A 27,763-nucleotide genomic window follows, 5' to 3' on the forward strand; every position below is an offset into this window, starting at 1 on the left:
TGTAAAGACGAACCTCATAGTGTTGAAAAGCCTAGCATTGTTGTTACAAAGCCGTAAATTTGTTCAATTTAGAGTCATATTGTTGTGATGTTGATCAATATTGGTACAGAGAGCAATAGCAATTAACTTCCGTTAATTGGCATACTGTTGCATACTACATACACCTGTTGGGAGCCGACGAACAGGTGTGACCCTCGTTGTCACACACGGTTCAACATCGGCCGAATAACTGATCAACATATAATTTTTAAGGGTCAGAGTTGGTTCGAATTTGCGGTTTTTGTTCACTCTCCCGCACAGTCTATCCGGAGTATAATGTCAGCATTCATTTAGAGCATTCTTGTGGTTCTGTCGCTCCTCCTCCTCCCACCTTCATGAACTGTGGCGGAGACATGTTCCTGTGTGCTGCCCCCCCCCCCTACCATGAACTGTGGTGGAGACATGTTCCTGTGTGCTGCCCCCCCCCCCTTACCATGAACTTGGCGGAGACATGTTCCTGTGTGCTGCCCCCCCCCCCTACCATGAACTGTGGTGGAGACATGTTCCCGTGTGCTGCCCCCCCCTCCCCTCCCCTACCATGAACTGTGGCGGAGACATGTTCCTGCGTGCTGCCCCCCCCCCTACCATGAACTGTGGTGGAGACATGTTCCCGTGTGCTGCCCCCCCCCCCCTCCCCTCCCCTACCATGAACTGTGGTGGAGACATGTTCCTGCGTGCTGCCCCCCCTCCCCTCCCCTACCATGAACTGTGGCGGAGACATGTTCCTGTGTGCTGCCCCCCCCCTACCATGAACTGTGGTGGAGACATGTTCCCGTGTGCTGCCCCCCCCCCTCCCCTCCCCTACCATGAACTGTGGCGGAGACATGTTCCTGCGTGCTGCCCCCCCCTCCCCTCCCCTACCATGAACTGTGGCGGAGACATGTTCCCGTGTGCTGCCCCCCCCTCCCCTCCCCTACCATGAACTGTGGCGGAGACATGTTCCTGCGTGCTGGCCCCCCCCTCCCCTCCCCTACCATGAACTGTGGCGGAGACATGTTCCTGCGTGCTGCCCCCCCCTCCCCTCCCCTACCATGAACTGTGGCGGAGACATGTTCCTGCGTGCTGGCCCCCCCCCTCCCCTCCCCTACCATGAACTGTGGCGGAGACATGTTCCTGTGTGCTGGCCCCCCCCTCCCCTCCCCTACCATGAACTGTGGTGGAGACATGTTCCTGTGTGTTGCCTTCCCCCTCCCCCCGTCTTCCCTACCATGAACTGTGGTGGAGACTCCAACATGTTCCTGTGTGTTGCCTTCCCCCGCCCCCCGTCTTCCCTACCATGAACTATGGTGGAGACATGTTCCTGCGTGCTGGCCCCCCCTCCCCTCCCCTACCATGAACTGTGGTGGAGACATGTTTCCGTGTGCTGCCGCCCCCGCCCCCCGTCTTCCCTACCATGAACTGTGGCGGAGACATGTTCCTGCGTGCTGGCCCCCCCTCCCCTTCCCTACCATGAACTGTGGTGGAGACATGTTTCCGTGTGCTGCCGCCCCCGCCCCCCGTCTTCCCTACCATGAACTGTGGTGGAGACATGTTCCTGTGTGTTGCCTTCCCCCTCCCCATTAACCCATTAATTGTGGTGGAGGCATGTTACCGTTTGCTGTTATTCCCCCCCCGTCACCATGAACTAAGGCGGCGGCATGTTCCCATGTGTTCCCCTCCCCCCCCTCCACCACCATGAACTGTGGTGAAGGGGAAGTGGTAATTAACTAGTGAGCGAAGCGAGCCAAGGCTGTCCCGACAGGTTGGTGGAGGTAACACAAGCTCTGCGGCGTCTCCTCCAGCCCACCACGCTCACCTTGGGCCACTGTCTTGCTACCTCTTCCATATCTCACTGAAACTATCTAACGTTGCTCCCCAGCATACATTACACATTCTACATTTCCTCCATGTAACTGTCTTACATATCTCGCTTACCAATATGTGCACATTTAATATTGAGAGTGGTAGTGTCTGGTAGGATGGTGGTGGTTGGGTGGTGATGGATGTAGTACTTGCCTAGTTGTGCTTGCGGGGGATTGAGCCTCAGTTCTTTGGTCCTATCTCTTGACTGTCAATTAACTGGTGTACAGACTCTAGAACCTACTGGGCTCTATCATATCTACATTTGAAACTGTGTATAGAGTCTGCCTCCACCACATTACTTCCTAATGGTGGTGTTTGGGTGATGGTGTGGTGGTGGTGGGGGTATTGTTGTTTGGTGGTGGTGATTATAGTGGTGGTGGTGGTGTCTGGGTGGTGATGGTTGTAGTGGTGGTGGTGATTGTAGTGGTGGGTGGTGATGGTTGTAGTGGTGGTGGTGATTGTAGTGGTGGGTGGTGATGGTTATAGTTGTGGTGGTGTTTGGGTGGTAATGGTTGTAGTGGTGATATCTGGGTGGTAATGGTTGTAGTGGTGGTAATGGTTGTAGTGGTGGTGATGGTTAATGGTGGTAGTGAAGGTGGTGGTGGTGATGGTTAATGGTGGTAGTGAAGGTGGTGACGGTATTTGGGTGATAATGCTTGTGGTGGTGAAAATGGTGGTAGTGAAGACGATGGGTGTTACATTTCACTAGTCATCCAACAAGATATTACTTGTGTGTCATTAAATAAATCGTCCTATATAACACCAGTTATATCGAGTAAACTAGTCAACTATATCATGGTAGTTGTCAGCTATATCAGTGTGATACCAGAGTATATTATATGCAACAAGAGAATGACACGAGTAAAACTACCCCTTTCCGGCAAGGTACAAGTGAAGTACTTACTATTCACTAGTGGTTCAAGTACTCAAGTACATACACAACCTGTGTTTATAAACAGCAAGCATTTAGCAAGAGAGGTGAGAAAGGTTTGCAATCTCTACCTGGCCACTTCATGTATTTCTCACCTGGCTTAGCTCTTATGCCATCAAGGTATAGTGTTACCGACACCTGATTCACACAACACCCTGCCACGCTCACTATACCCGCCACCACACTCACTACACCCACTATCCAACACCTCAATCTCATAACTTGTAAAGGTTCTTTAGTAAAATCTTTGGATTAGAGAGGTCTTATGGTTGGCAGCCCTATACCCAACTCACACTTCACCAACACACATACCCCACTCACACATCAACTGCAGCAGTCACTGAGTACCTACATACCCTTCGGTGGTGTGCACCCATTACCAGAATCACACTTTTTTCCACCTAACTGTACCAACATCCACTACAAAACCCCAATAGGCAATACAATTTTAAATCAAAATAAGTCATGTTCATCACATTTTTACATGTCTGCCAATACAAATACACAATCAGCAATTGCTAGATCCACTCTCAAAAGTAACTTTAATTGTTAGATTATCTAAGATCATTCTATTCAATACACTCAGGTGTGCACACATGTACAAATTCCTACAAACACAACATTGTAAGAAGGAAAGTAAAAAGAAATGAGAAAACACAAAAAAAAAGAGAACTGCAATAACTCGCACGTGCACTCACGCACGCACGCACGCATGCACACACACAAGCACACAAGCACACAAGCGCACACACACACACACACACACACACACACACACACACACACACACACACACACACACACACACACACACACACACACACACACGTACGTGTGCCTGTGGCTGAGTGGACACTGCTTTGGACTCGTAATCCTAAGAACCGGGGATCAATCCCCAGCCATGGCGGAAACAAATGGGCAGTTTCTTTCACCCTGATGCCCCAGTTACCTAGCAGTAAATAGGTACCTGGGAGTTAGACAGCTGTTATGGGCTGCTTCTTGGGTGGGGTGGGTGTGGGTGGGTGGGTGTGTGTGTATGGGCGCAGGTGCTACAAAAAAAAGTTGATTGATTGACAGTCAAGAGGTGGGCTCTGAAAGAGCAGGGCTCAACCCCCGCAAGCACAACTAGGTGAATACATGAAACATTATGAGAATGCAGAAGTCACACAAAACTTCAATACAGTATTGCATTATTGCCACTGGTTATACGAAGAAGTGTGGATATGAAAAAATCAGGAGCAATGAGAACGACTTGAACCTATAATCTGGATATTCTCAACCAAACACCTTAGACCACTACACCATGACATGGTCAGAAGCAATGCAATCTGGGATTCAACTGAATCCTCTAGGGGTCTAGGGGTCCTGAGGCTTCCCATAAAGCCTAACCAGGGTTTCACACATTGCCATCATGCACTCTGGCTGTAGTCTAGGAGTTCTACCTTCTCTTCAAATTAACATTAACGTGATGTATCATTGAGAAAATACTGTTCATCACGTTAATGTGATTTCTTTGTGTATTTATAGTGGCTATATTGTGATCACATTTGGCATTACTCAGCCTGTCAGCAACATAATGCTCACTGCCTGCCATACTCAATACGGCACTACTACAGCAGGTTTTTCTCATCTCGTAGGTGGCATCTGATGCAACACATCCCCTAACACTCACAGTAACCAAAAGAGGACTCAAACATCTGAACACTGTTGACATTCTTTCACTAAAGTTTATAACTACTGTTAAAGTTCAAACATCACACAATACACCTCAGCTTCACCTAACTGCTATCATCACAAATTAGCTCCGTGTTGTAGTGGATAACAAACTTCTCAAATAATATTGACCTGGGCAGAGCTGAATGACCGAGCACAGATTCTAAACTGTTCACCCCTATTCGAGCAGCAATAATTGAAGGACCTGCTTGTAAACTGAATGATGGATTGTGTTCCTGGGGAAACTAGTAGGGTAAGGCATAAGCTGTAGAAAGGGAGAGCTTTATGCCTGATGATAAGTCATAAGTCATATGCTTCTGTACAAAGTAAATTCAGGTAAAAAATAGTAAAATATATCCCAAAAGAGAGAGTAGCTTAGGTTATTTCTACCCGTCTCCTCCTGTACCCTCCTATGTGGTATAAAAATAGAACCAAGATAATTGCTAACATTACAGAAAATCTAAAGTTCACATGAGTGTAAACACTAAAATAAATCACAATACAAACTGGCATGGCACACCTGCTGACTTTGGCATGACTGGATTATATGCATGTCACTCTGTGTCAGGTTAAACATTATTGGGTCTGGCCAGTAGATGAGTGACCACAGAGATTTTCCCATAGTTAGAGGGACCTTGATACACTTTACAAACGTTCTGTCCCCAACAGTAGCATACCAGTATTACCTCCTCACAACACCAGCAGCTAGATATGTGCAACTTGATCCCATTTATGATTTCCATAATGCTAAATTATACACATAAAAAAACAGCTGCCACACAGACTCTTTATTAGAAATGTAATGGAGAGATTCGGGGGGAATGATTACTGCATTAACAAAAGACAAAATTATCGCACAGTCATCACCAAACTGGCACAGTATGACATGGGAATCCTAGTCGTGGGAACCAACTTGTTACTCTCCTATCCCAACACACACGCCTTCACTTTCCCACGGTTTTGTTGCATTATCGAATACCTTGCCAAACTCCTCCTTCCTGTCAATTTTCTCATAAGTTACCTGCACTGCCATTTATAAATTTGAAGTAAACTAAAAATGCTGGAATGCATGAAAAATTGCACTCATGAACATGTAGCGCAGAAAAATATTATATTTATTGCTTTGCAATTACTGTACTGTAAATCTATAAATCTCCCACATAACTTAGAATTATATATGCCCAGTACTCGTAATCACTGCATTTATTGCCACCACACTCAACCCCACCCCACATCATTATTCCCAAATGCTGCTGCTCTTTTCTGAATGTTATATAATATTGTGCTTTACATCTCTTATCACAGGAAGCTGAACAATAATTGTGCATCAACAATCCAGGACAAGGACAAATAATGAAGTACTGTATACAGGTATATATATTTTGTATGATGTTACCAAGGCCAAAAGTCACCAGAACGGATGTCATGAACATTCATCATGCCCATCAGGAAACCATCAATAATGGATATAGAATATGTCAGGGAAGCTAACTCACCAGCAGTCAATACAAATTCCCAATACTGTATCTAATTGCTAAAAATCTATTCTAATGTAATGGAGATTTTTGTACAAAAATAAAATATAAAAAAAAATTACCATTTGGCAACAATATTTTAAATTAAGAAAATATATATATATATATATATATATATATATATATATATATATATATATATATATATATATATATATATATATATATATATATATATATATATATAAACTATGGTTAAAAATGAACATTATACTATATTTTCTCCTGCATTATACAAAAGTTTTTAAACTGACTTAGATCATGTATTTAGTTATCAGAGGGTATAAGGAAACAAAGCTCAGCTGTTTCCTTATACAGTACTATGAAATGAAATTGGCTAAATAAAGGGCTTTGCCTTGGATGGAATGACAGAGAGAAGATTGCAAGTATCTTGCTTTTTCCTCTGGTCATAGTTGACCCGTCTTCCTTTGAGGTACTGCTGGATGAATACAGTTAGTTCCTGGGAAGGCTTCATGGATAACTATTGATCCTTCATGGGGTTTGCTGCCCATACCTGGTGGGGAATGTGATCTAATCCCCTTTCCAGTTTCAGTATGATACCTACTTGGCTATACCTCAGATTTGGTTCGTGGTTCCAATAGAGGCTGTGGATGTTCCAATCCATCACAGGTTCCTACAGTACTACCTCACTCCTCTTAAGAGTTTCATGGAACTACTACTAGTTTTCGTTGTGGGTAGGAACCTCACGTCTTAAACAAATCCCTCCTCTTCTGCAGTTCGGTTTCTTTTCCACTACCTGGGTACGGTACCAGGCAATTCACTGTTTTTGGTGGGGAAGTAGCAATCTTTCTTTTGAAATGTGTTCATAGATTGGAAGGAGGTTTTTCCCTTTCTTCAGGGCAGTGTTTTAGGGAAGTCTTTTAATTTCCTTAACTGGTTACTTTTTTATGCATCCTTGCAACATAGGAAGGGGTTTGGAAGTTGTATGTCCAGGTTCTCTTCTAATCCTTAGTTTTGGTCTTCAAGAAAAATTCGCACTTAGCAAATGTGGCTCATCATTACACCTTTGGGAAGCATTTCTGGGCTTAACTGTGTCCCTCTTAACCAGTCCCTCTGAGTTCTGGGTTGGGCACATCCTAATACTGTTTGGATCTTACCCTTAGGATCAATCCGTCTCCCAGGACTTTCACCAGTCATATTCGCATTGTTCCCCCAGGAGCTTCAGCTCTTGGGTATGCCTGTTCTGGCCTACTTCAATGACTGTTTGATAGGTTTCCATGTGTAAGTCTTGCTGGCTGGATGAGAACTCAATATCACAAGTGTTGGACTACTTAAGTTTCGTGATCAATGGATTAAAGTACAGTACCACCTCATACAGTGAACTGTACCTGCAATTGATAGGTTTGGTTCGTGACACCAGAACTGCATCTCTCACCCTTCTAGAGACAACATTGTGTCAGCTTGTTTCCCCAACTTCATTTAATCATTGGGAAATATATGCTATTCCTGCGAGATCTTGAACATTTGGTCAGCCTGAACTCTGAATACAATGTTCATTTCCTAGGTTGGTGCTATATCAGTTTTTCTGGTTGGCAGCCCATTACAGTCTTTACAGTCTTAGGAATCTCATGTTTTGTCAGATTCTTCTTCAGCATTTTTCAGGATAAGTTCCTTGGTGGTCATCACCATCATCGTCGGAGAGTTTCCCTCGAGATTTCAGGGAGGGATGGGGCTTTGTCTACAGCCACTGTCCCACCGTTTAGGGGACGTTGGTCTCTTGGTGTTGCTGTGTACTTACATCAAAGTGCTTAAACAATGATTAGCGCAGATTTCTTCCTAAGCATTTATCTCTTTACCTGCATTCTCGCTATTCTCCAGTGGATCCTCACTTGAGGATCTTTCCGATCTCTTCTGTTGTAACACTAGACTGCAGGTGTCGTCTCTCCTATAATTTCTCAGTACTGTATTTAGTTCTCACTATAGTTAATTTTCAGTCTTAAATGTGCTTTGGAGATGACCTCTGTTTTGTTGTCTATTAGGGACAAAATGTGAGGAAGCCAAAGCCTCCTTTCTTTGGGGATATACAGTACACCATGAACAGTTACATGGACCTTTTCACCTCTGTACAGAACTGCAAGCTTCTTGTGAAAATATAATGTTACTGTATTTTCTCAGTCAATTTTATTTTGTAATATTTTATGGGCTGTGATTGTGCCTCATTATAAAAATAAGGATGAATGTGGTTAGTTTATGAATTATAGAAGCATTTGTCTAGTATTGTACTGTAAGTGTAGTGGGCAAGGTGTAAGGGAAAAACAGTGATTATAATTATAAAAAATAACCAAGAAATTGGTGAAGATGGGTCCTGTAAAGGATAAGATTATGTGACTCTCATATTTGCTCTAAGACTGGTTTTGGAAAATGTATGTGAGAAGGATGGTACGGTGTATATGGACTTAGGAGAAAGTACACAATAAAGTCAACAGAGTGGGTTTCTTGATTTTAATATACTGTATAAGTATGAGAGAGTTGTGTGATGTCCCTATGGTTGCTAAAGAGTGCAGGAGTACAGTCCCTAACAGTACCTCTGTACGTCACCTAACTGTTGAGTCAGATGATGATTCTGGCAAAAACACTGACAAAATACCAGCTAGGTGACAAACATGTTAGCAAACCATGTGGAGTTATTTTTATGTTCCCAAGTACCTCACTAGAGGTGCCACTGCACCTGTCGATGTGACCTAGCTTTGTTGAGGTTTTGTGCACACATTCAACTGCAGTTTAATCTCCATCCTGGATTAATGCAAATCTTTGGACCATCCATTTAATTTGATGGAAAAAATGCATTACTGAGAATTGAGCAGAATACAGGGATTATTAAAGAAATTGAAAATCAGGATACCCTCTCTTATTTGCATCACGTACAACTTAGGTAATGCAATTCTAGTCTAATGTTTGCAAGAGTAAGATCAGATAATTATCAGGAGAAAGCACGATTGTGAAATCTGAAAATTATCAGTATGCATAATTACCAACCCCTGGCAGTATTCAAGAGAGAACTGGATAAAGTTACCACTTCCAAAGGATATCTGATCAACCAGGCTGTGATTCATACGTCAGGCTGCGAGCAGCCTCATCCAACAGCGTGGTTGATCAGTCCCGCAATGAGGAGGCCTAGTCGAGGACCGGGCCATGGGAATGCTAAGCCCCGAAATCATTGCAAGGTAACCGCAAGGTATGCTTAAATAAGGCGTGTGGATAATTCTACACATGAGCAGTAAACAAAAAATGGAGTGATGGAGCTACAGTACTATTCTAGGCTGCATGCTCATGGAGAAAGCCAAAGAATTCCTTGCTCAAATAAACATTAGTAAAAAGTGTTCATATACAGTACTGAAGCAATTTAAATTGTGCCATGGTGCCAAATGAGTGTTGATCAATGGAGAGGGAGATATCCTGCTGGCACTGAGGCAGCCAACATGATGTAGACAGTCACTAATTTGAAAGAAGACAATTTGTCTCCCAAGCAAACATATAATGCAGATGAGACTTGTTGGTATTGGTAGCAGGTTTCCAGATATTAATATGGATCATAGTGATGGAAATTATATAAATTGAAGCATAAAGAATAAAGAGGATTAGTGTCTTGTACTAACACAGCTGGCTCACATAAGTGCAAATTATTACATGAAAGAATCCTATTTTAGAGAGCACTTAGAAAACTGGGCTACAGGTATCATAAAATAGCAAAATGATGTTACTAGACGACAGCTCAACACATCTGCCACTTTCTAAACTGGTAAAGAGTATTATTTTTGGTGAATACATTCCTGTAAATTCCACTTCCCTGATCTATCCAATTTTTCTACCAGGAAAATTGTATTAGAACATTCGGTAACAATTTGTGGTTATAGAATGAGTGTTCAATAAATCATTCACCAATCGCCAACATGCCTACTGTATATGGCATGTTGCAACAGCTGAGGATCTTATGTAAACAACTGTCTTAAGGAATGCCTGACATAAAATTTTGGCCAAGTCATATGTGATCTCTATTTTGGAAGATGAAGACAATGATTTTAAAGTTTTATAAACTAAAAGAGTTAGTATGAAGAAAGCAATGAGGTAGGAACTCCTTGCCTATGTTAATACTCAAGAAAGCAGGAGGACAATTTAAAAAGTAAACATGAAGCCCAAATTCCATTGGGGGGGGGGGGAAGTTGAACCCTATGACTATCTCATCTCTCTTAAGGAGTCCAGAAGCGAGTATAAAACTTACCAGATGATGAAGTAACACACAGCACAGTACCTGTATATGTATTTTATACACTGTATATGAATCACAACAATATTGTAAATAACTTTGTCTTAAAAATATGCTACAGACAAATTTACAATGTTTTTATGGAACAAAAGTGTAATACAAAAATATAAACGAGCTGAAGAATAAAGGTGCATTGTACTTACAGATACTTCTTGCTCAAAGGAGTATTTCTCAGAAAGGATCTGATCACGCTCCCTCTGAATTTTCTCTTTGTTGGCACGCTCATGTCGCAGTTCTTCTTGCGCTCCCATCATATCTTGGTCAAACCTAGTCAAAAATATATTTTCCAATAATGAAATAAATCCTTCATAAGATAGCTGAAGCATACATATCTACTGAAGAATCTAGGTAAAAGTTGTTACACATGTAGGTAGGTAGGTAGGCAGGAAGGCAGGCAGGCAATTGCTTGATAGGTAATTGCCCAAAGAAAATTCGGTCTAATACATTTAAATATTTTGGTACTGCTACTTTTGGAGAAATATTAGGAAATCACAATTTAAGTATTAAAGTGCTAATGATTTTTATGTATATTAGACTACTGTAGTGAATATATAACATGAATTGCTATCATTATCTGATTATTTATGCTTTACAACTACAGTATGCCACTACTCCATACCCTGTTTTATCTAATGCACATTAGAACTGCCATTGGAAGTAGCTGCCATTAACATAAAGCTAGGGATCTGGTTCTATTCTGGTCAAGAATTACCGTACAACAACAAAAAATATAAAAGCTCCAGCTGAGCGGTGTCATGCAGGGCTAAGAGGAGCTGCATCCAAAATGCAGTGCTAAAAATGGAAACAAAATTAAGTAAACTATTATAAAATAGTTTTGAGTCAATATGAAAAGCACCTTTTTCATTCAGTTGCTCCCTAGGGTACGGATTTGCTTTATCATATGACTAGGATTATACAAAGAGAAGCAGGAACTCATTTTTCAAATGTTGCTGCAGGGTTAGTTAAGGTGCTAAGGAGTCACTGAAGAAAAGCTCAACCCAACCCAGAATAACCAACAGAGTTATTATGAATAATCATTCATAAAACCCAAAGCCCTTCCAAACCCTCCATTAACATATCAGCTAATTGCCAAGAGAGTGAGCTTCCTAATTACCAATTGCCTTGCTTGGTCAACTGCATTGCTGACTGCCATCAGGTAGCAGTACCTCATACAACTTCAGGTTATTTCATCTGAACCAACCCCTCCCTTATCTCCAGATGCAAACAACTGACTCAATGCAGAGTAGGCAAGACATGAAGAAAGGAACTGGGGAGGAACCAAATGAGTCTGCATCAAGAAGTGCTTTTCATATTGGCTTGAAAGCATATTTTTGAGCTACAGTATCTAATTTAGTTGTTCCCTAACATAGGCATCTACAACTGTAGAGAAAGTCATCCAGTATAGATTAATCAGAAGGCAGGGCTACCAGCAAAGCACCACCATGGGAGAGGTAAAACAAGATAGGCTGTTTAGGTTACACATTGGAGGATCAAGCAAGAGAATAAGGAAAGACATCATTCTGCCATGTGTTAAAATAGAGACCAGAAACCCTATTTACGAGTCTCCTAACAAAAAAGTCAAGAAGAAAGGATATAAAAGGATGTCATCATTCTTTGTTGAGAGGTGGGAGATGCATGCCAAGAGAAAATTGCACATAGGTAATAGAATTAGAAGATCTAAAGCCGAGATCAAAACAAAAAGGCAACATTAATGCCTTTTTATAATGTCTGCCAATAGGAAGAACAGGAGGCACAAACTGAGTCTGAACCAACCAGTCCAAGAAAAAGGAGACATCCTTTCCAAAGCAATAAATCACTGTAATAAGCACTAGCATCACAACTGATATGTGGCAGAGTCTCAGAAAGCTGAGGAACATATAAATTAGAAACTCACTGAAAAGGATTCATACATGAAGGTAGAAACAGAATCTGAAATACTAAGAGAAGAGAAGAGAAGAGCAAATTCCAATGCAATGGTCTGAAATAAGAAGTATCCTGGAGAATGACAGGAACAAGGAGAAATCTAGGGTTGAAATCTGCTTCAGGCAATAACCATCTATGAGAATGAAGACAATTGCCATTCAAAAAATATAAAAATGGAAAAAAAATAGTAGTAGTAAAGCATATGGCCTTCAAAAAGATGGAACCAACACATGCCTATCCCCAGACTGAAAAGCTGAGGTACAAACACTCGAGGCCCATCCACTGACAGAGAATGGCAAAAACTGTAGGGGCAACAGCTATGGAAAGAACACCCCCAAACTGGTGCAGTGAAAAGCTGGAGATAAAGCCCCAGCCCATGCTGGAGGTATCAAGGAAAAGCTTCAGGTACACAGAAAGAAGTCTTCCAAAGATTGAAGCCAGAAAATTTCCAAACAAATGCACCCCAAGGGATACATCCAACAGTTAAAGATCAAACAAGAATGCTCTCAAGCACCAGATGCAAAAGTCAGAGTTCCCCCAATATAGGCAACAATGAAGAGCAGAGAGGGTGTTGTGAATGCCATGAAGAAAATAAGCTACCCTGGTATTACACAACAGCAGAGATGAGAGGAACTTAACTGGGATAATAGCCCACCAAGGATAAAGCCAAAATAGCCCCATACCGTCAATACTTAATTCCAGTCAAACAGGTAAGAGATGTCAGGAATCTAACAAAGCCAATTGCTAATTTAGCCCAAAATGGTGGAAATCATCACAACTTTCAGAGTACTAGCCTGGTGAGGCTGGTGAAAATATTGAAAAGCCTTTTGAGAATAATTTTATATTTTCTGCATTTTCTTATTATAAGCTCCATATTTATATACAGTAATTTTCATACTTTGTTTTAACCATTCACTTTTCTATAATAATGCTACTCGTAAAAACCTATAATAAGATATACAGTGTAATATCTATGGTCCAGGGGCAGCAGCAAATCATTGTAATTACTGTAGTTGTGATTAAATTTACCTTTTTACTGCAACAAATACAGTATGATGAAACACATTGTGGTATTTAATGACAATATAAAAGTAAATATATATTTTCAGCGAGAGGTAAAATGATCAATTTTGTAAATTGATCATTTTACTGTGCATTCATACTGACTGAATAAACCTTTATAGACAATTAGCATAAACTCTCTTGGGTTTTTTATTAAGCTTACTTTCTTTGTTTCTTTTCAAGGAGGTTGTTTCGAGAGGCTTGTTCTTCAAGCAGCATCTTAAGGTCATTCAACTCTGCTTGTAATCGCTGGGATTTACGCTTCATCTGAGCTACAACTTGTCGTTGCTCCTCTGTCTCCTCGTATGCATCTGATACCTGAAAGATTAATGCCACATGTTATGGAATAACTTAACTAATAATGCATAAAGTAACCAAGATAAAAATATAAACACACTGTAATATGAAGGCTTGCATAATTTTCGTAATGTTGTCTTGACAATAATAATTAACAAACCTTTTTCTCTAGCTGCTTTTTCATAAGGAGTAAGTGGTCTAGATCATCCTCTTGTTGCTGCTTAAGCTGCTTCTTCAGGAGCTCTATTTCTCTAAGACACCACTCATACTTGCGCTTGTACAGAGAAGCTTCAGCAGCCTCATCATAATCATGGTCAGCGTCACCATTAAAGTCAGCCACTGAGAGAACTTCAGATCGAAGAGCTTGTTTCTCCATCTCCAGCTTCCCATTGGCTGTTGTCATGAGCCTCATATCTGTCTGTAGTGGTAAAAAAAAAAAAAGAACATTAACATACATTTTAAAATTCCCTAAAAATCGTTCAATGACACTAGTAGTCTTTCAAAACTTATGAAATAAACTTTGCAGAAGCAGATCAGATCATATCAGATCAAAACACAAAGTACTGTGAAAGTGTAAGAAACTGTTTTTTGCAGTACAGTACTGTAAACATATTATCAGTCATACAGTACCAATTAATAATTTTAGTCTAAAATTTCAATAACATACAATTTATTTCAACCAATTTTACCCAATCTTGAACTGTAAACAGGATGAAGCAATAGTCTATAAAGCCTCACATGCAACTCAAGAGTAAAACTTAGATAATTTATTTAGAAACATCAAACATATAACTGCTATTTCTATTGTCCCAACACAGTACTGAATAGAATGTCAAGCATAGAAATTAATTCCAAACATATATAGCACTGCATACTATAGAAATAATTAATAAATATTGCGGTCATTTTGTAAACCAACATGATTCATAGCAAAAGTTCCATCTCCATTAATTTATCAACATTCATTCAAAATTTGCCTCCAGTGTTTATTTGTTATCTGGCTTTGTTATTTCTTTTAAATATTACATTAATTTTATCATTACTGTACTTATTTTTATCATTAATAACTGACTAATTAATTTGATTAAATCCCTGTATTTCACTACAAGATCATATATTTACAGTACTGTACTGTAGTATTGTATGTTTATAAGGTGGAAGGATATTGTCTTTATTCTTTTCTCCAGAACGATGCCTCCCCCACTCAATAATGTGATAAGACTGGGTGACGGCAATGATGATAATGTATTCTTACAATACCAATGACTATATTGATGAGAAAATATTGAACCTGTATGTGCATAGAGTTTGGAAGGCACTGTTTGGTACCACAATCTCAATCTCAGATATATTACATACCGTAATTATGATTATCATACCTTAAAATTTGGCTCAAAAGTGTTAAGGACATCACGCTTTCTTATTTTCTTATTCCAATCAGCATTCAATCATGCAAGCTTTCCCAAAAAACTCTTCCAGATTAGGGTTACACTACTTGTAATCCCAGAAATCAAACACCATGATAGCCATATCTAGCTCAAGCATCAGCATCATGTCACCTTTGAGTGCAGAAGCCAATGGCTCTTCTTCTCTCTTTCCTTAAAGCCACAATAATCACCGTGTCCTTCATTTTTATAATTACAGTATTTCAGTTTACATCTCATCATTAAAATCAAGCTACACTGAAGTCGCTTACAATATTACAATTACATACCTGTAATCTCTCAACCTCTTTCTCTAGCTTCATCCTCTCTGCTTGTTCAGCTTCCAGCCTCTCCCCTGCTAGATGTGCTGTGCCGTGTTCTTCTGACAGATCAGCCGTCACTTCTGCCAGCTATTTAACAATGTTATAATCAGAATAAATTATTAAGTTATAACCTCAAGGTTTAAGGTTTAATGAATTAAAAACTAACGCATCCATCCTAACACTATACGAGTTTGGGGAGTATAGTACATTATTTTTTTTATTATACTGTACCTCTAAGTTCTCTTCAAAGGTTCATTTATGGTCTGAATTAAAAACAAAAGTTTTAGACATTAATAATAGCTTGGGATGATTATTCAAATTTTGTTTAAAACTAGACTTTATAAACCAGCCAACTATCATTTTCTTATTCAATATGCAAGAAATTTGCCTGAATTCAAATACTTTAGTAAAATTTTCATTACCACTTGAAGAAACTCATGATACTGTTATGAATGAATTATTTACGCTACAAAATCAAATGCTTTCAGTATGGTATATAATTTCATTACTGTACATTATACAGTAGTTATTTAGAAACAATTAATTTGTTAATACTGTACATTAATATATTATGATACAGTATTTGGTAAACTTGTAAATTCAGTCATAACCTGCTATTAATTATTTGGTAGTAACAGTAAAAAGATTGGTGAATACTTTTGGAATTAGGTAAAGCTTAATTAAATAAATTAACTAAGTTCCAGTAATAGATCAAAAAAATAATGTAAGCAATCACAAAATAAATATATAAACCAAATACAAAAATGGATATGAGACCAAGGTACTGTATTATTATTAATGTATACATAAAGCCAGCAGTAAATTTAATGACAGCCTCAAATACTGTACATACAGTATGTATGTATGTATGTGTATATATATATATATATATATATATATATATATATATATATATATATATATATATATATATATATATATATATATATATATATATATATATATATATATATATATATATATATATATATATATATATATATATATATATATATATATATATATATATATATATATATATATATATATATATATATATATATATATATATATTTTTTTTTTATAGGGAAGGGAGTACCACCTCTGGCTGGAAGAAGGGGGACCCATAGCCTCGGAGGAAACCACACACATACATATATACATATACATACATATATATATATATATATATATATATATATATATATATATATATATATATATATATATATGTCGTACCTAGTAGCCAGAACGCACTTCTCAGCCTACTATGCAAGGCCCGATTTGCCTAATAAGCCAAGTTTTCCGGAATTAATATATTTTCTCTAATTTTATTCTTATGAAATGATAAAGCTACCCATTTCATTATGTATGAGGTCAATTTTTTCTTATTGGAGTTAAAATTAACGTAGATATATGACCGAACCTAACCAACCCTACCTAACCTAACCTAACCTATCTCTATAGGTTAGGATTAGGTAGCCGAAAAAGTTAGGTTAGGTTAGGTAGGTTAGGTAGTCGAAAAACAATGAATTCATGAAAACTTGGCTTATTAGGCAAATCGGGCCTTGCATAGTAGGCTGAGAAGGGAGTTCTGGCTACTAGGTACGATATATATATATATATATATATATATATATATATATATATATATATATATATATATATATATATATATATATATATATATATATATATATATATATATATACTATACATAAATGTATATATACAGTATATATAATGTAATACGGTATTTTATATACTGAATATATAAAATACATGGTGCAAAACCTTAATGGGTTAAAACATAATTACAAAACCTTCATACTGCTTCTCAAATGCATTTAACATTTATATACCCACTTACACTGCATATAACTCCATATGCCTGAAGTTCACATTTAGCCTCTAAGACCAATTGGGCTGACTGTAAGGGACAAAAACAAAAATGTACTGCACACACATCACAACCTTATTTTAAACTAAACCAAAGTATCTATGGACAGAAGATAAAAGTCAGTTCATTGATTTGCCAAAACGTATATGTTAAAATTAACCAATTTAAGACTAGAAAACATATAGGGGTTAACATTCATGTTAAATACGACATGTAAAGGAATGGAAGATAATCTACAACTTTTTATGACAGTTGAATCACAAGGGCCACATTTGTTCAAAGAAGACCTACTTTATTAAGTGCTGCTGCTGATATTGAGCGGCTGTAAGATCTTCTGAGAGACTTGTCAGAGCGGGACCTGCGAAGAATTCTGTCAGTTTCAGAGAGAAGAGCCTCAGTTTTTGCCACAACCGAACGAGTTGAAGGAGACCGTTCAGGACCTTCCAGCGGGGTGCGTGAGCGTGAACGCCAATCTCTTTCAATTTCCACATCCGGAAGAGGCATCAGAGTATCCAGTTGAGATGGATCTATTGCATCAACATAAACTTCTTCTTCTCCCTCTTCGCCCACACTCGTCGAGCACGACTTTTTAATCTTGGACCGTTTTTCGTCCTGTGTTATTGATGTCTCTGAAATTCCTGACGTGATTGATTTGGTAATCACTTCATTTTGTGCAATGAGCACTGATGCTTCTCTGATCAGAGCATCTACTTCTGATTCAAGTTGAGGTAGTGCTTTAGCTGTTTTATGGATAGCTTCTTTCAAACTTTGTTTTCCATCAATGGTTTTCTGAGAATTGTCTTGAGTAGCTGCATTTAGTTCTATTGTTTTTGATAGTGACATGGCAGGGGATGATTGTCTTTCAAATTGCTCACTGTTTTCTGAAGATATGCCAGTTTTATGGTTTAAACTCTCATGATTGAGATTCATATCCTTTATACTTTCCATGTTTAGGGATTTCTTGCTAAACTGCAGACCATTAATAGAAAGCTTGTCCTCGAGAGTTTTACCACCCTTTGCAACTGATTCTATGAAAGATTTTATACTTCCAAATACATCTTTCTTTGGTCCTTCCATTTTAGGAACAGATTCTGGAGTTTTAAGAACTTCACTTTCCTTTCCTGTGGCACCTGTATCAGTAGCAATATGAGCATTTAAAACCGAGGAATTGGAAAGGGAGACATTGCATTTTAAATGATCATCGTTTGATAAAACGGTAATCGTCTTTAAATCTATGCATTCAGCATTTGTGGTTTTGGCATCCACCTTAGTCTCAGTGTTACATACATTATCAGTATACATTTTTGTGTCTGCTGTAGAACTTGTAGATTCTGCTTTAATTACCAGAGTACCACTGGCAAAATTTCTACTTACATTAATCTGAGTAGCTTCAATACCATTTGTAGATGGAGTATTTGAAATCTCGGCACTTTTAATACCAGTGACCATATTAGTTGTCGCTAAACTGACACTGGTCTCCCGAGCATCAGCAACTTCAGCAGATGTTATTTGGGGATCAGATGCTGTAACCTTTGTGTCTAAATTAGTTGCTGCATCCATTTTGACTTTAATTTGTTGAGACTTATTATCCACTTTCTTGACACTAGATTCCATATTTTCAGCTCTGATGTCCTTAAATTCACTAGTTTTAGCTTTGATGTCCTTAGATTTGCTAACATCAGCTTTGGTGTTCTTAGATTCACTAATATCAACTTTGGTGTCCTTAGATTCACTAACTTCAGCTTTGGTGTCCATAGATTCACTAGTTTTAGCTTTGATGTCCTTGGATTCATTAGTTTTAGATTTGGTGTCCTTAGATTCACTAACTTCAGCTTTGGTGTCCATAGATTCACTAGTTTTAGCTTTGATGTCCTTGGATTCATTAGTTTTAGATTTGGTGTCCTTGGATTCATTAGTTTTAGCTTTGATGTCCTTAGATTCATTAGTTTTAGATTTGGTGTCCTTAGATTCACTAACTTCAGCTTTGGAGTCCTTAGTAGATTCATTAGTTTTAGATTTGGTGTCCTTGGATTCATTAGTTTTAGCTTTGATATTCTTAGATTCACTAACTTCAGCTTTGGAGTCCTTAGATTCACTAGTTTTAGCTGTGGTGTCCTTAGATTCATTAGCTTTAGATTTGGTGTCCTTAGATTCATTAATTTTAGCTTTGATGTCCTTAGATTCCCTAACTTCAGCTTTGGTGTCCTTAGATTCACTAATTTTGGCTCTGGTGTCCTTAGATTCACTACCATCTGTGTAGATGTTCTTAGATTCAGTAGCTTTAAATTTGATGTTTGATTCAGCAGCTTCAATTTTGACAGCCTTCAGTTCAGTATTCTTAACAATGATGGAGTTGGCTTGAGTTGCACTGCTTTCCAGTAACTTAGCGTCGGTATTTGTATCTGTCGCTGACTTACTCGCCAGGTCGCTTGATGATGTGCTAATTTTAACTTTCTTTTTCTTAATTATCTTATCTTTTCCTTCATCTTCAAGTGATATACTACTGTCAGTCAACGATACATCTCCATTGGTAATTTTATCTTCACATCCTTTACCCGCAGAATTAATAACTGTCGCATTATTTAAATCTGCTTTTTCGTCACCTTTCTTTTTCATAATACCATTTTCTTGACCAATGTCCGAATCTTTTACCGTGTTCATATTAATTACCTTTTTCTTGTCAGCGTTGGATGCTTCATTCTTTGCATCTGATTTCATCTTAGGCTCACCTGGCTTTTTAAACTTTGAAACATTGCCAAATTTAGCTGTACTTATACCAGCAATATTCGTAATTTTTTCTTCTGCCGGCTTTCTTTCTGGTGAAAAAGGCGGACTGTATGGAGATTTCAATTTGGTTATTATATTTTTTGAAGTACTGGATGTTCCCGCACTTTTCTCGCCTTCAAACACACTTGCAAGTCCCGTGATCTTACCAATTTTAGCGGTTGAAGTAGGTTTGGATTTCCCCTTTTCACTTTTTTGAGAAATTTCATCAGATTCCCACATATTGAGTACGGAGGCCAACTTTCCACTTCTACTGCGCTTGGCTCCAGATCTGAGGGAGCCGTCAGGGGAGACCGCCCGTGAGGCGTTACTGGCCACGGAGCTGCACCTACTGCTTCTCTCAATATATGCTTCAGTCTCTCTTGGGTTTTCTTTATTACTAGTATTTCTAATCTGAATTGGGTTGACAGCGTTCTCTTTCTCCTTACTTACAGAAACACACTCTCGGTGGAGTTCAGCGTCAGTGTTGTCACTTTTCGCATTAGCCTTATTAGTTTTGCTAGTTGTTATTAACTTATTGGTTAGTTTATTCTCATTTTCCTTTAACGTGGATCCATTGATTTCATCGCCTACGATGACAGATTTTCTTACCAGATTACTTTCAACGGCTAATTTATTATTTAACGTTATGCTGTCCTCTGGTTCTAAAATTTCGCTGGAACTATTTACTTTGGCATCGATTGCTGCCTTATTATTGAGGGTGGAATTTTTTCTTACAATTGTTGAGCCATCACTAGATGCAATTTCCAATTTCCCAGTCAGCACAGCTGGGGATAGTTTCATCCCTATAACTGCAGTCTTTTCTGGGACAGGACTTCCTGCTCGTATTTTGTTAGCCACAGCTGATAAAAATAACGTCTTATCAGCGATAGGCTGTTGCATTGGCTTTGATGCAGTTTTATTTGTTGTACTCAAAATATGCCTATTCTGTGGGCGATGCGGTGATGAGGCTGTTGTCTGGCGAGTTTCTGAGCCACTTTCCTTTTTCTCTTGCTGCGTACTTTCATTTGATGTAAGGTTGACTGCTAAGTCTTTACTTGATTCTAATTTGTCTGGCGGTTTTCTGTCTAGTAAGGAAGCGTCTTGCTTTCCTATGAGTGTTTTCCCCTGTTTATTAGATACAATTTGTCTCTGCATATCTGCCGTTACAGAGTGCATCTTGTTAAAGTGAGAACTACCTTGTTTATCAGATAAGCTTGCCTGTTTTGTATTTTCTAATTGCTCTGTAATAGACGGAAGTTGAGGTGCCTGGTAATTCTTGGGAGAATTTGGTGAATCTCCTTTCATAGTACTGTCGTCTACTTTACTAGGCCTATATACTGCAGAACCCTTCTCAGAGCTTCCTGCAGTCTGAGCTGTCAATACAGCTTGCTGTACCGAACTATTTATTAAATTTGCATCGACAGGACTTGTCGGCGTCAAGGCCTTAGGCAGTGCAGACAATGGGTTACTCGCAGCTGCAATGGTTTCGGACGGCTTGTTTACCACCACTGTATCTACTGGCTGGACTGGGGTAGTTCCCATTCTATGGACTACATTGCCTTTGTTTACTGCTGGTAAACTTTGGCTGTGTGTGGGTGGTATGTGAGGAGGTTGCACTGGTTGCTGCAACTGATGATGTGGGGTGGGTGACTGGGCAGGGGGGCTTTGGGCGGCCAGCAGATGAGGCCGCAGGCCCGGCACTGCCACAACATCGAAGTATTCGTCGTCACTGTCCGAACTCAAGTCATCCAGCTGTGGGCATGGTGCTCATCAGTCCTAAGTCCTATTTAACAATTTGTATCCCCAAGAAACTGAATAAAATGCTTGAATTCTACAAGAGATGAAAATTATATTTTTAAGCTTACTACAAGAAGTTAAACCCACTTTAATATCATTTTGCACTTTATAAAAGAATAAACGAAATAACACAAAATAGTTTTAAACTAAAGTGAAATAAGAAAGGTAATAGCTAAAAATCACAACCCTAAAATTTAACCAAGAGAAAAGCACTACAAGAACTACACAAATCCAAACTTGCGGATGCACACACCACAAAGATTTTGTCAGCATCTGCAGTTAGAAGCAATACATCAATTAAACTACAGGAGCATCCATGACAGCATTATAAAACACTAACTAGTCAGTGTCACTACCCTGATGGTCCCAGGCGAGTGACTTAAAATAAATAGGAACACACTGTATAGCAAGGTATGTGCAGCAAATGACATTCGACAAATATTCTTCAACATTACTTCAAAACTAAATACTGCACGTCAGTGTTACAGCCTGGAGGAACCAAGAGTGAAGACCAGTCCCGGTGACACTCCCTGATCGATGCACACGTCAAATATCCTTATTTTAGCACGCGAGTTTCATTCAAGAACCAGCAACACAGCAGATCAAGGTCGATTGTAACCTGTATAATAGCTATATTATTATACATGAATTATAACTTATATTAGTTATTATAGTTCCTGTATTTGACCCTGATCTGCTGTGTACTTGTATAATAATGTTATAAATCATGCTGAACAATATGAAGGGACACCAAAGACCATGCTGAACAATATGATGGGACACCAAAGACCATGCTGAACAATATGATGGGACACCAAAGACCATGCTGAACAATATGATGGAACACCAAAGACCATGCTGAACAATATGATGGGACACCAAAGACCATGCTGAACAATACGATGGGACACATTAGTCAAACCAAGCTGAACCATACAATGGGATAAATAAGACAACCCGTGCTGAACAATACGATGAGAAAACCACGGATATAAACCATGATGAACAATATGATGAGACACCGCTCATAAATCATTCTAAAAAATACGATGGGACAGTATGAATAGCCCATTTGTGATACAAATCATGACTAGGTTTTGGACAAGCAAGAGGCATATGACAGGGCAGGGCCGAGTGGTAGAGGGAAGGAGGGGGGGGGGGTTATGGCTCGGGAGAGACGAAGGTAGAATTGTTAAACTCAGCGATGATGTTTCATTCATGTCCTGGGCCTGAGAGACTAACAGGTGTGTGAGTAATACATGACAACACAGGTAAACAAATGCTCTTACATTGCCGGAATGAATAAATTTCTCCCAAAGTGTTCCGGGTCCGAGAGAAACTTAATAAACACTAGCACAAATTTAGTAATAAACATGTACACCTGAAAATTGGAAAACAACAATTTCAGAGTTAGTTTCCAAACTACCTGTAGGTTAAGTCAAATTATGGAAGGAGACTGCAAGAGTAAACAACAAAATGCCTGAACATTCAACAAAACAGAAATAGCTCAAGAGCCTCACTAGCTAAATATTCCCATTGTGGGAAAACACTCAAGTGAACATTGAAAACAAATAGCAAATCGTTGATTACCCCCAAGTCAACACATAGAAGATATTTACATAGAATGGGGGGATGCAACTCTACTCCTTCAGGTAGTCAAGCACACCAACAGCGAGTACAAGCGTGTGTTGCAGAATAGGGAAGGAGAACGTGATCTGAAGGTGCGGATATAATGGGGGTGGCAGAGGCTGTGGAGGGTAAACAAGCAGGCCTTGGGAGCGGTGGGAGGCTGGGAAAGAGGGCACTCAGAGGGACACTTTTGAAGCAATTTTGGCAGGTGAACGAAAAGTTGGGGGTATGAGTCACAGAGGAAGGCTACCCAGTAGCCCAGTAGGCGCTCACTCGCTTGCTCGCTTGCTTGCTTGCTTGCTTGCCCCCCTCCCCCATCTCTCTCTCTCTCTCTCATCGTTGATGGAACCACGCCCAAATGCAGCTAGAACCACCATACCACACATCGCTGATGCTAGAACAACCACAATCAAATATCCCGCTACACTGTAACTAAAACACCAAGCCACTCTCCACTGTATAGCAGCCACATACCCCTAGCTAGAACAACTACACACCACTCTAACCAGAACAACTACTGTACACATTGTAACCGCGACACTCGGACATTTCTTTGCGTAACTAATATCCATGTTGTTTTAGATTCAGCTACTGGGAACAAAAAGTTCCAAGTAGCACGGGCTATGGTGAACCCGTAGTGGACTTACCTGGCACAGGAGCGGGGCTGTATGTGTCATGACTAATAACCAAGTACCACTGTATAAATGCGACATTCATACAGCACTGCGTAACTGGGATAATATCATACCGCCACCCTCCCTGTGTAATTTTAACACACACACACACCTCCCTCCATCTATGACTGGCACCAGCACTTGATATGCCCCACCTGGCTGTCTGCAGGCCAACAAGCATTAACGACCAGATAATGCTGTATCGGACATAAGGTCAGGGTGTGAGAGGTGGCGACCATGACTGAGCTTAGAGTGAAGATGGACGCTGAACCTCAGTACGTGTGCAGTGGTTTAACTAACACTCTCACTCTCACTCTCTCACTCACACACACACACACACACTCACACTCACACTCACACACACACACACACTCTCTCTCTCACTCTCTCTCTCTCTCACTCACTCACTCACTCTTACACACGAGGTTGAGAGGCGGGACCAAACAGCCGAAGCTCAACCCCCGCAAGCACAACTAGGTGAGTACACACACACACGCAGAGACTGTTAACGAGCAAAAGTAAGGTTAGGCTTATGTTTGGTACTTAAAGTTTGGGCAAGAATTATAAATTGTAATAACTGCAGGCACAGGGAAGATACCAACTTGAGCCTTGAGGCCATGTGTGAGCGAGGGCAGAGTTAATAATATATGAACACGAGGGCAGAGTTAATAACATTTAATGCAGGAGGGTAGAAATAGCCTAAGCTACTCTATCCCTTTGAGGATAGAGTAGCTTAGGCTACTAAGCTTAGTAGCTTTGTAGTTCTTTCTTGCCTCAATAAACATACTTGAAGTTGAACAACATTTGATGAGAAACATTCACGAAATATCGGGCTGCAAATTTCAGGGACACAAATTTCACTTCTACTGAGGTATGTTGCCTATTCTTGATGTAAATAGCACAAGAAAGCCTAGCTTTGTTTTAGTTATATTTTGAGCATTATTTAAAAAGTTGACAGATTTTCAGTACCTTTTACTGCTTTTTTGGAATGAAAATCTAAAAGAATCAATGAATTGAAAAGCCGATGGAAAATATATGAAAAGTTATATTAAAAGAAACAATGTGGTTGAAGATTTTCGGCCGGTGGGGAACTCAAATTTCAAAGAATGTATATACCAAAATCGTCATTAGTTTCCACTCGATTTTGATAACATCTTTGAATTGTCTCAATTCCAAATAGTTAAAAGATTTTCATATTTTAAATAAAATATTCAAAATTCATTTATTTTTGCTAAAATTATTGATAATATAAATTTTATCCAGACCAATGATATAAACGTATATATATGAGTACGCGCATCACTTCCTCCCTAGACCCAGTGTTAGAACCATGCACTTCTGTTAAGACAATGTTTCTGTTAAGACAATATTAGGGACTCTCCGCTCTCACTAACATCACAGGGAAAGGACCAAGATGCCGCCACCCCATTTATTATCCAATCAACACGTGGTACAGGGAAGAATCATGGAGGAAAATCCAGAAGTAACTCGACACACAACATTGCGTACCTCAAATGTTGCATCACAACAATCATTCACCATACTGCCTTACCCTTGACGGGTCGAGCGAAGTGCTGCGGGCTCTCTCTCCGTCGGCCTCGATAGCGGACAGCTGGGGACAAAACAGACGAACACACAACCATGAAACTGCGGTGCTCCAGGTCAGGAAACACAGGGAAGGTGAGGGTGGACATGACACAGACAGAAGCAGCACAGAAGGGTCCTCACACTGATTTGTCAGACAGACAACTCGCTAGGAAACCGTGTCCCCTCTCTCATGCAGTCTTTGTAAGGTACATTGTGGTTAGGGCCACCTTCAACACTCACTCAAGTAAAACTAGTCATTTGTAGCTTTTAGAAACAAAACACGATATGAAAGCTAGGTATACTGAGGTTTTGTGACAAGTATCTCGTTTTACTATAAAATCATGATGTGCAGGTTCACGCAGGCGCGTGACATGTTAATTACACTTCGCTTTGTTCTGTATCCTGCAACACTAACCAATATCTTGCAGCGCAGCCAACACTAGGGATCACCAGTCCAGTAAACATTAGCAAATATGGCTGGCATCCATGTAATGAAAAAAAAAGCCTTTAAGAACGCCTTTCAGGTACACTAATCTAAAATACTGTAAGGAATGTAAGGAAATTCATGTACCCACAGACACGCGTACACACCAGTATGTGTGTACTCACAGCCTTGGTGCAAAACTACGCAAAATTTCATGGGCGGCGAAATAACACATCACTAGACAAACGGAAGCATTGAATTAATGTAGTTTAAACATATGCAGCTGGCCTTGGCTTACCCGGCCAAGAATCACAGGTGCTGTATGCAGCTGGCCTTGGCTTACCCAGCTAAGTGAATCACACGTCATGCATGAAACTGGCTTGAACTATCATTGTCAATTATAAAATTAAGGGAAAATCCAGATAAAAATTACTATACAGAGAAGATAATTGTCTAAAATTAATCCAAGGTAACAGCAGAATTAGAACTGCCAAGAATAATATTATGCTGCACTAATCAAACTCCCAGTATGTGGACACTTGGTCGCTGAGAAACTTTGAAAAGTTATTCAGTAAGAGAAACTAGAGTGCAGAGCCACGTACAATAGGAAGGACGGTGGCGACGATGGAGAACATAGCGGCAGCCAGTCGCGGCTTAGGCTAGAAGTCAATTCTTCACCATTCCGCCCACCCCAGCTGCTGTTGCTCCGCATACTGGCCTGGCTATCTACCGCCAGTGTTCTGGTGAACATGGGGGAGATGGAACAGTTAGTCAAGCGCACTCCTAAGACTGCTTCGCCAGGAACCCGAGGGACTTGTATATTCGTGACGGGGGTGTGGGAGCGATGTCTTACACGACGGAGCGGCCACTACATCCTCACGTCATCTTGTTTGAGAAGAGCACGAGCAGCTTCACTACACCAGCAGGCGCTTTACAATTTCTCTTTGGCTACACACAGGAAGAAGCAGTGTATGTGAAGAGTCAGTACACAAGTGAACCAAGGTGTTGCCGGCATTAAGCAGCACCGTGCAACAGGCAAAACGACACTAAAGCTGCGGTAGCAACACTCAGGGCACCTGGAGAGCTCAAGAAGCAGCTGGCGGGATGGGTTGGTAGCTAGCTGCTTGCTGTGGTGGTGGCGGCAGTGGTGGTGGTGGTGGCGGCAGTGGTGGTGGTGGCGACAGTGAGAGTGGTAGTGGCACACACTGGCGTGCCACAAACACTGAATCCTCGCCACTATACCAAGCCCCCCGCCCTTGAAGTTGGCCCTCCGCCCGCTCCCCACTAGCACAAGAATGCCGCCACCACCATCATTATATCATAATACTTGAGCGCGACCCGTCACACTAAACTATCCCAATGGACCTTCAGTGGATGCCTGTTCACTTGTGTACATAGTTGCTATCTGGCCTCGACTCTCATTACTAGTTAGGGCCTGTTAGGGAAGATAAGGCCACATAACCTATGGAACAATAACGATATCAATTTACTACACGAGCATTTGTGATAAAAAAAATTGTCGAAGACAGCAGTGAGGTATTTACGAAAGACCGTGTGAGGTGTGCAAGAGGTGAAGTAGGAGCGTATGTCTCAGGTTAACTATCCACCTGCC

The 27,763-nt window shown here is 40.0% G+C and overlaps 1 protein-coding gene and 1 long non-coding RNA gene across 16 annotated transcripts in view; one reads left to right on the forward strand and one right to left on the reverse strand.

Annotated features, from left to right (window-relative positions):
• LOC123760036 (uncharacterized) overlaps positions 1–6,145 on the forward strand; it is a 53,984-nt gene extending 47,839 nt beyond the window's left edge. Inside the window, exon 3 of the long non-coding RNA XR_006773095.2 lies at positions 5,831–6,145. This is a non-coding gene — a long non-coding RNA (uncharacterized lncRNA). The remainder of the gene's footprint in view (positions 1–5,830) is intronic.
• The window catches only part of Mhcl (Myosin heavy chain-like), a 402,915-nt gene that overhangs the window by 38,632 nt on the left and 336,520 nt on the right, over positions 1–27,763 (reverse strand). For 5 of the 15 annotated variants that reach the window (XM_069325320.1, XM_045745401.2, XM_045745407.2 and 2 more), the window contains exons 2-8: positions 25,693–25,752; positions 17,566–21,792; positions 17,245–17,304; positions 15,342–15,461; positions 13,788–14,045; positions 13,494–13,648; positions 10,489–10,612 (exon numbers count right to left, since the gene is read on the reverse strand). In XM_069325320.1, the coding sequence (XP_069181421.1) occupies positions 10,489–10,612; positions 13,494–13,648; positions 13,788–14,045; positions 15,342–15,461; positions 17,245–17,304; positions 17,566–21,792; positions 25,693–25,752 (5,004 nt within the window). Of the gene's footprint in view, positions 1–10,488; positions 10,613–13,493; positions 13,649–13,787; positions 14,046–15,341; positions 15,462–17,244; positions 17,305–17,565; positions 21,793–25,692; positions 25,753–26,753; positions 27,174–27,763 lie in introns of those variants that run through there. The other 10 variants (XM_045745405.2, XM_045745411.2, XM_069325321.1 and 7 more) reach the window with 4 other exon arrangements.

This window comes from Procambarus clarkii, chromosome 16, assembly GCF_040958095.1.
Source record: "Procambarus clarkii isolate CNS0578487 chromosome 16, FALCON_Pclarkii_2.0, whole genome shotgun sequence".
Lineage (NCBI taxonomy): Eukaryota > Metazoa > Arthropoda > Malacostraca > Decapoda > Cambaridae > Procambarus > Procambarus clarkii.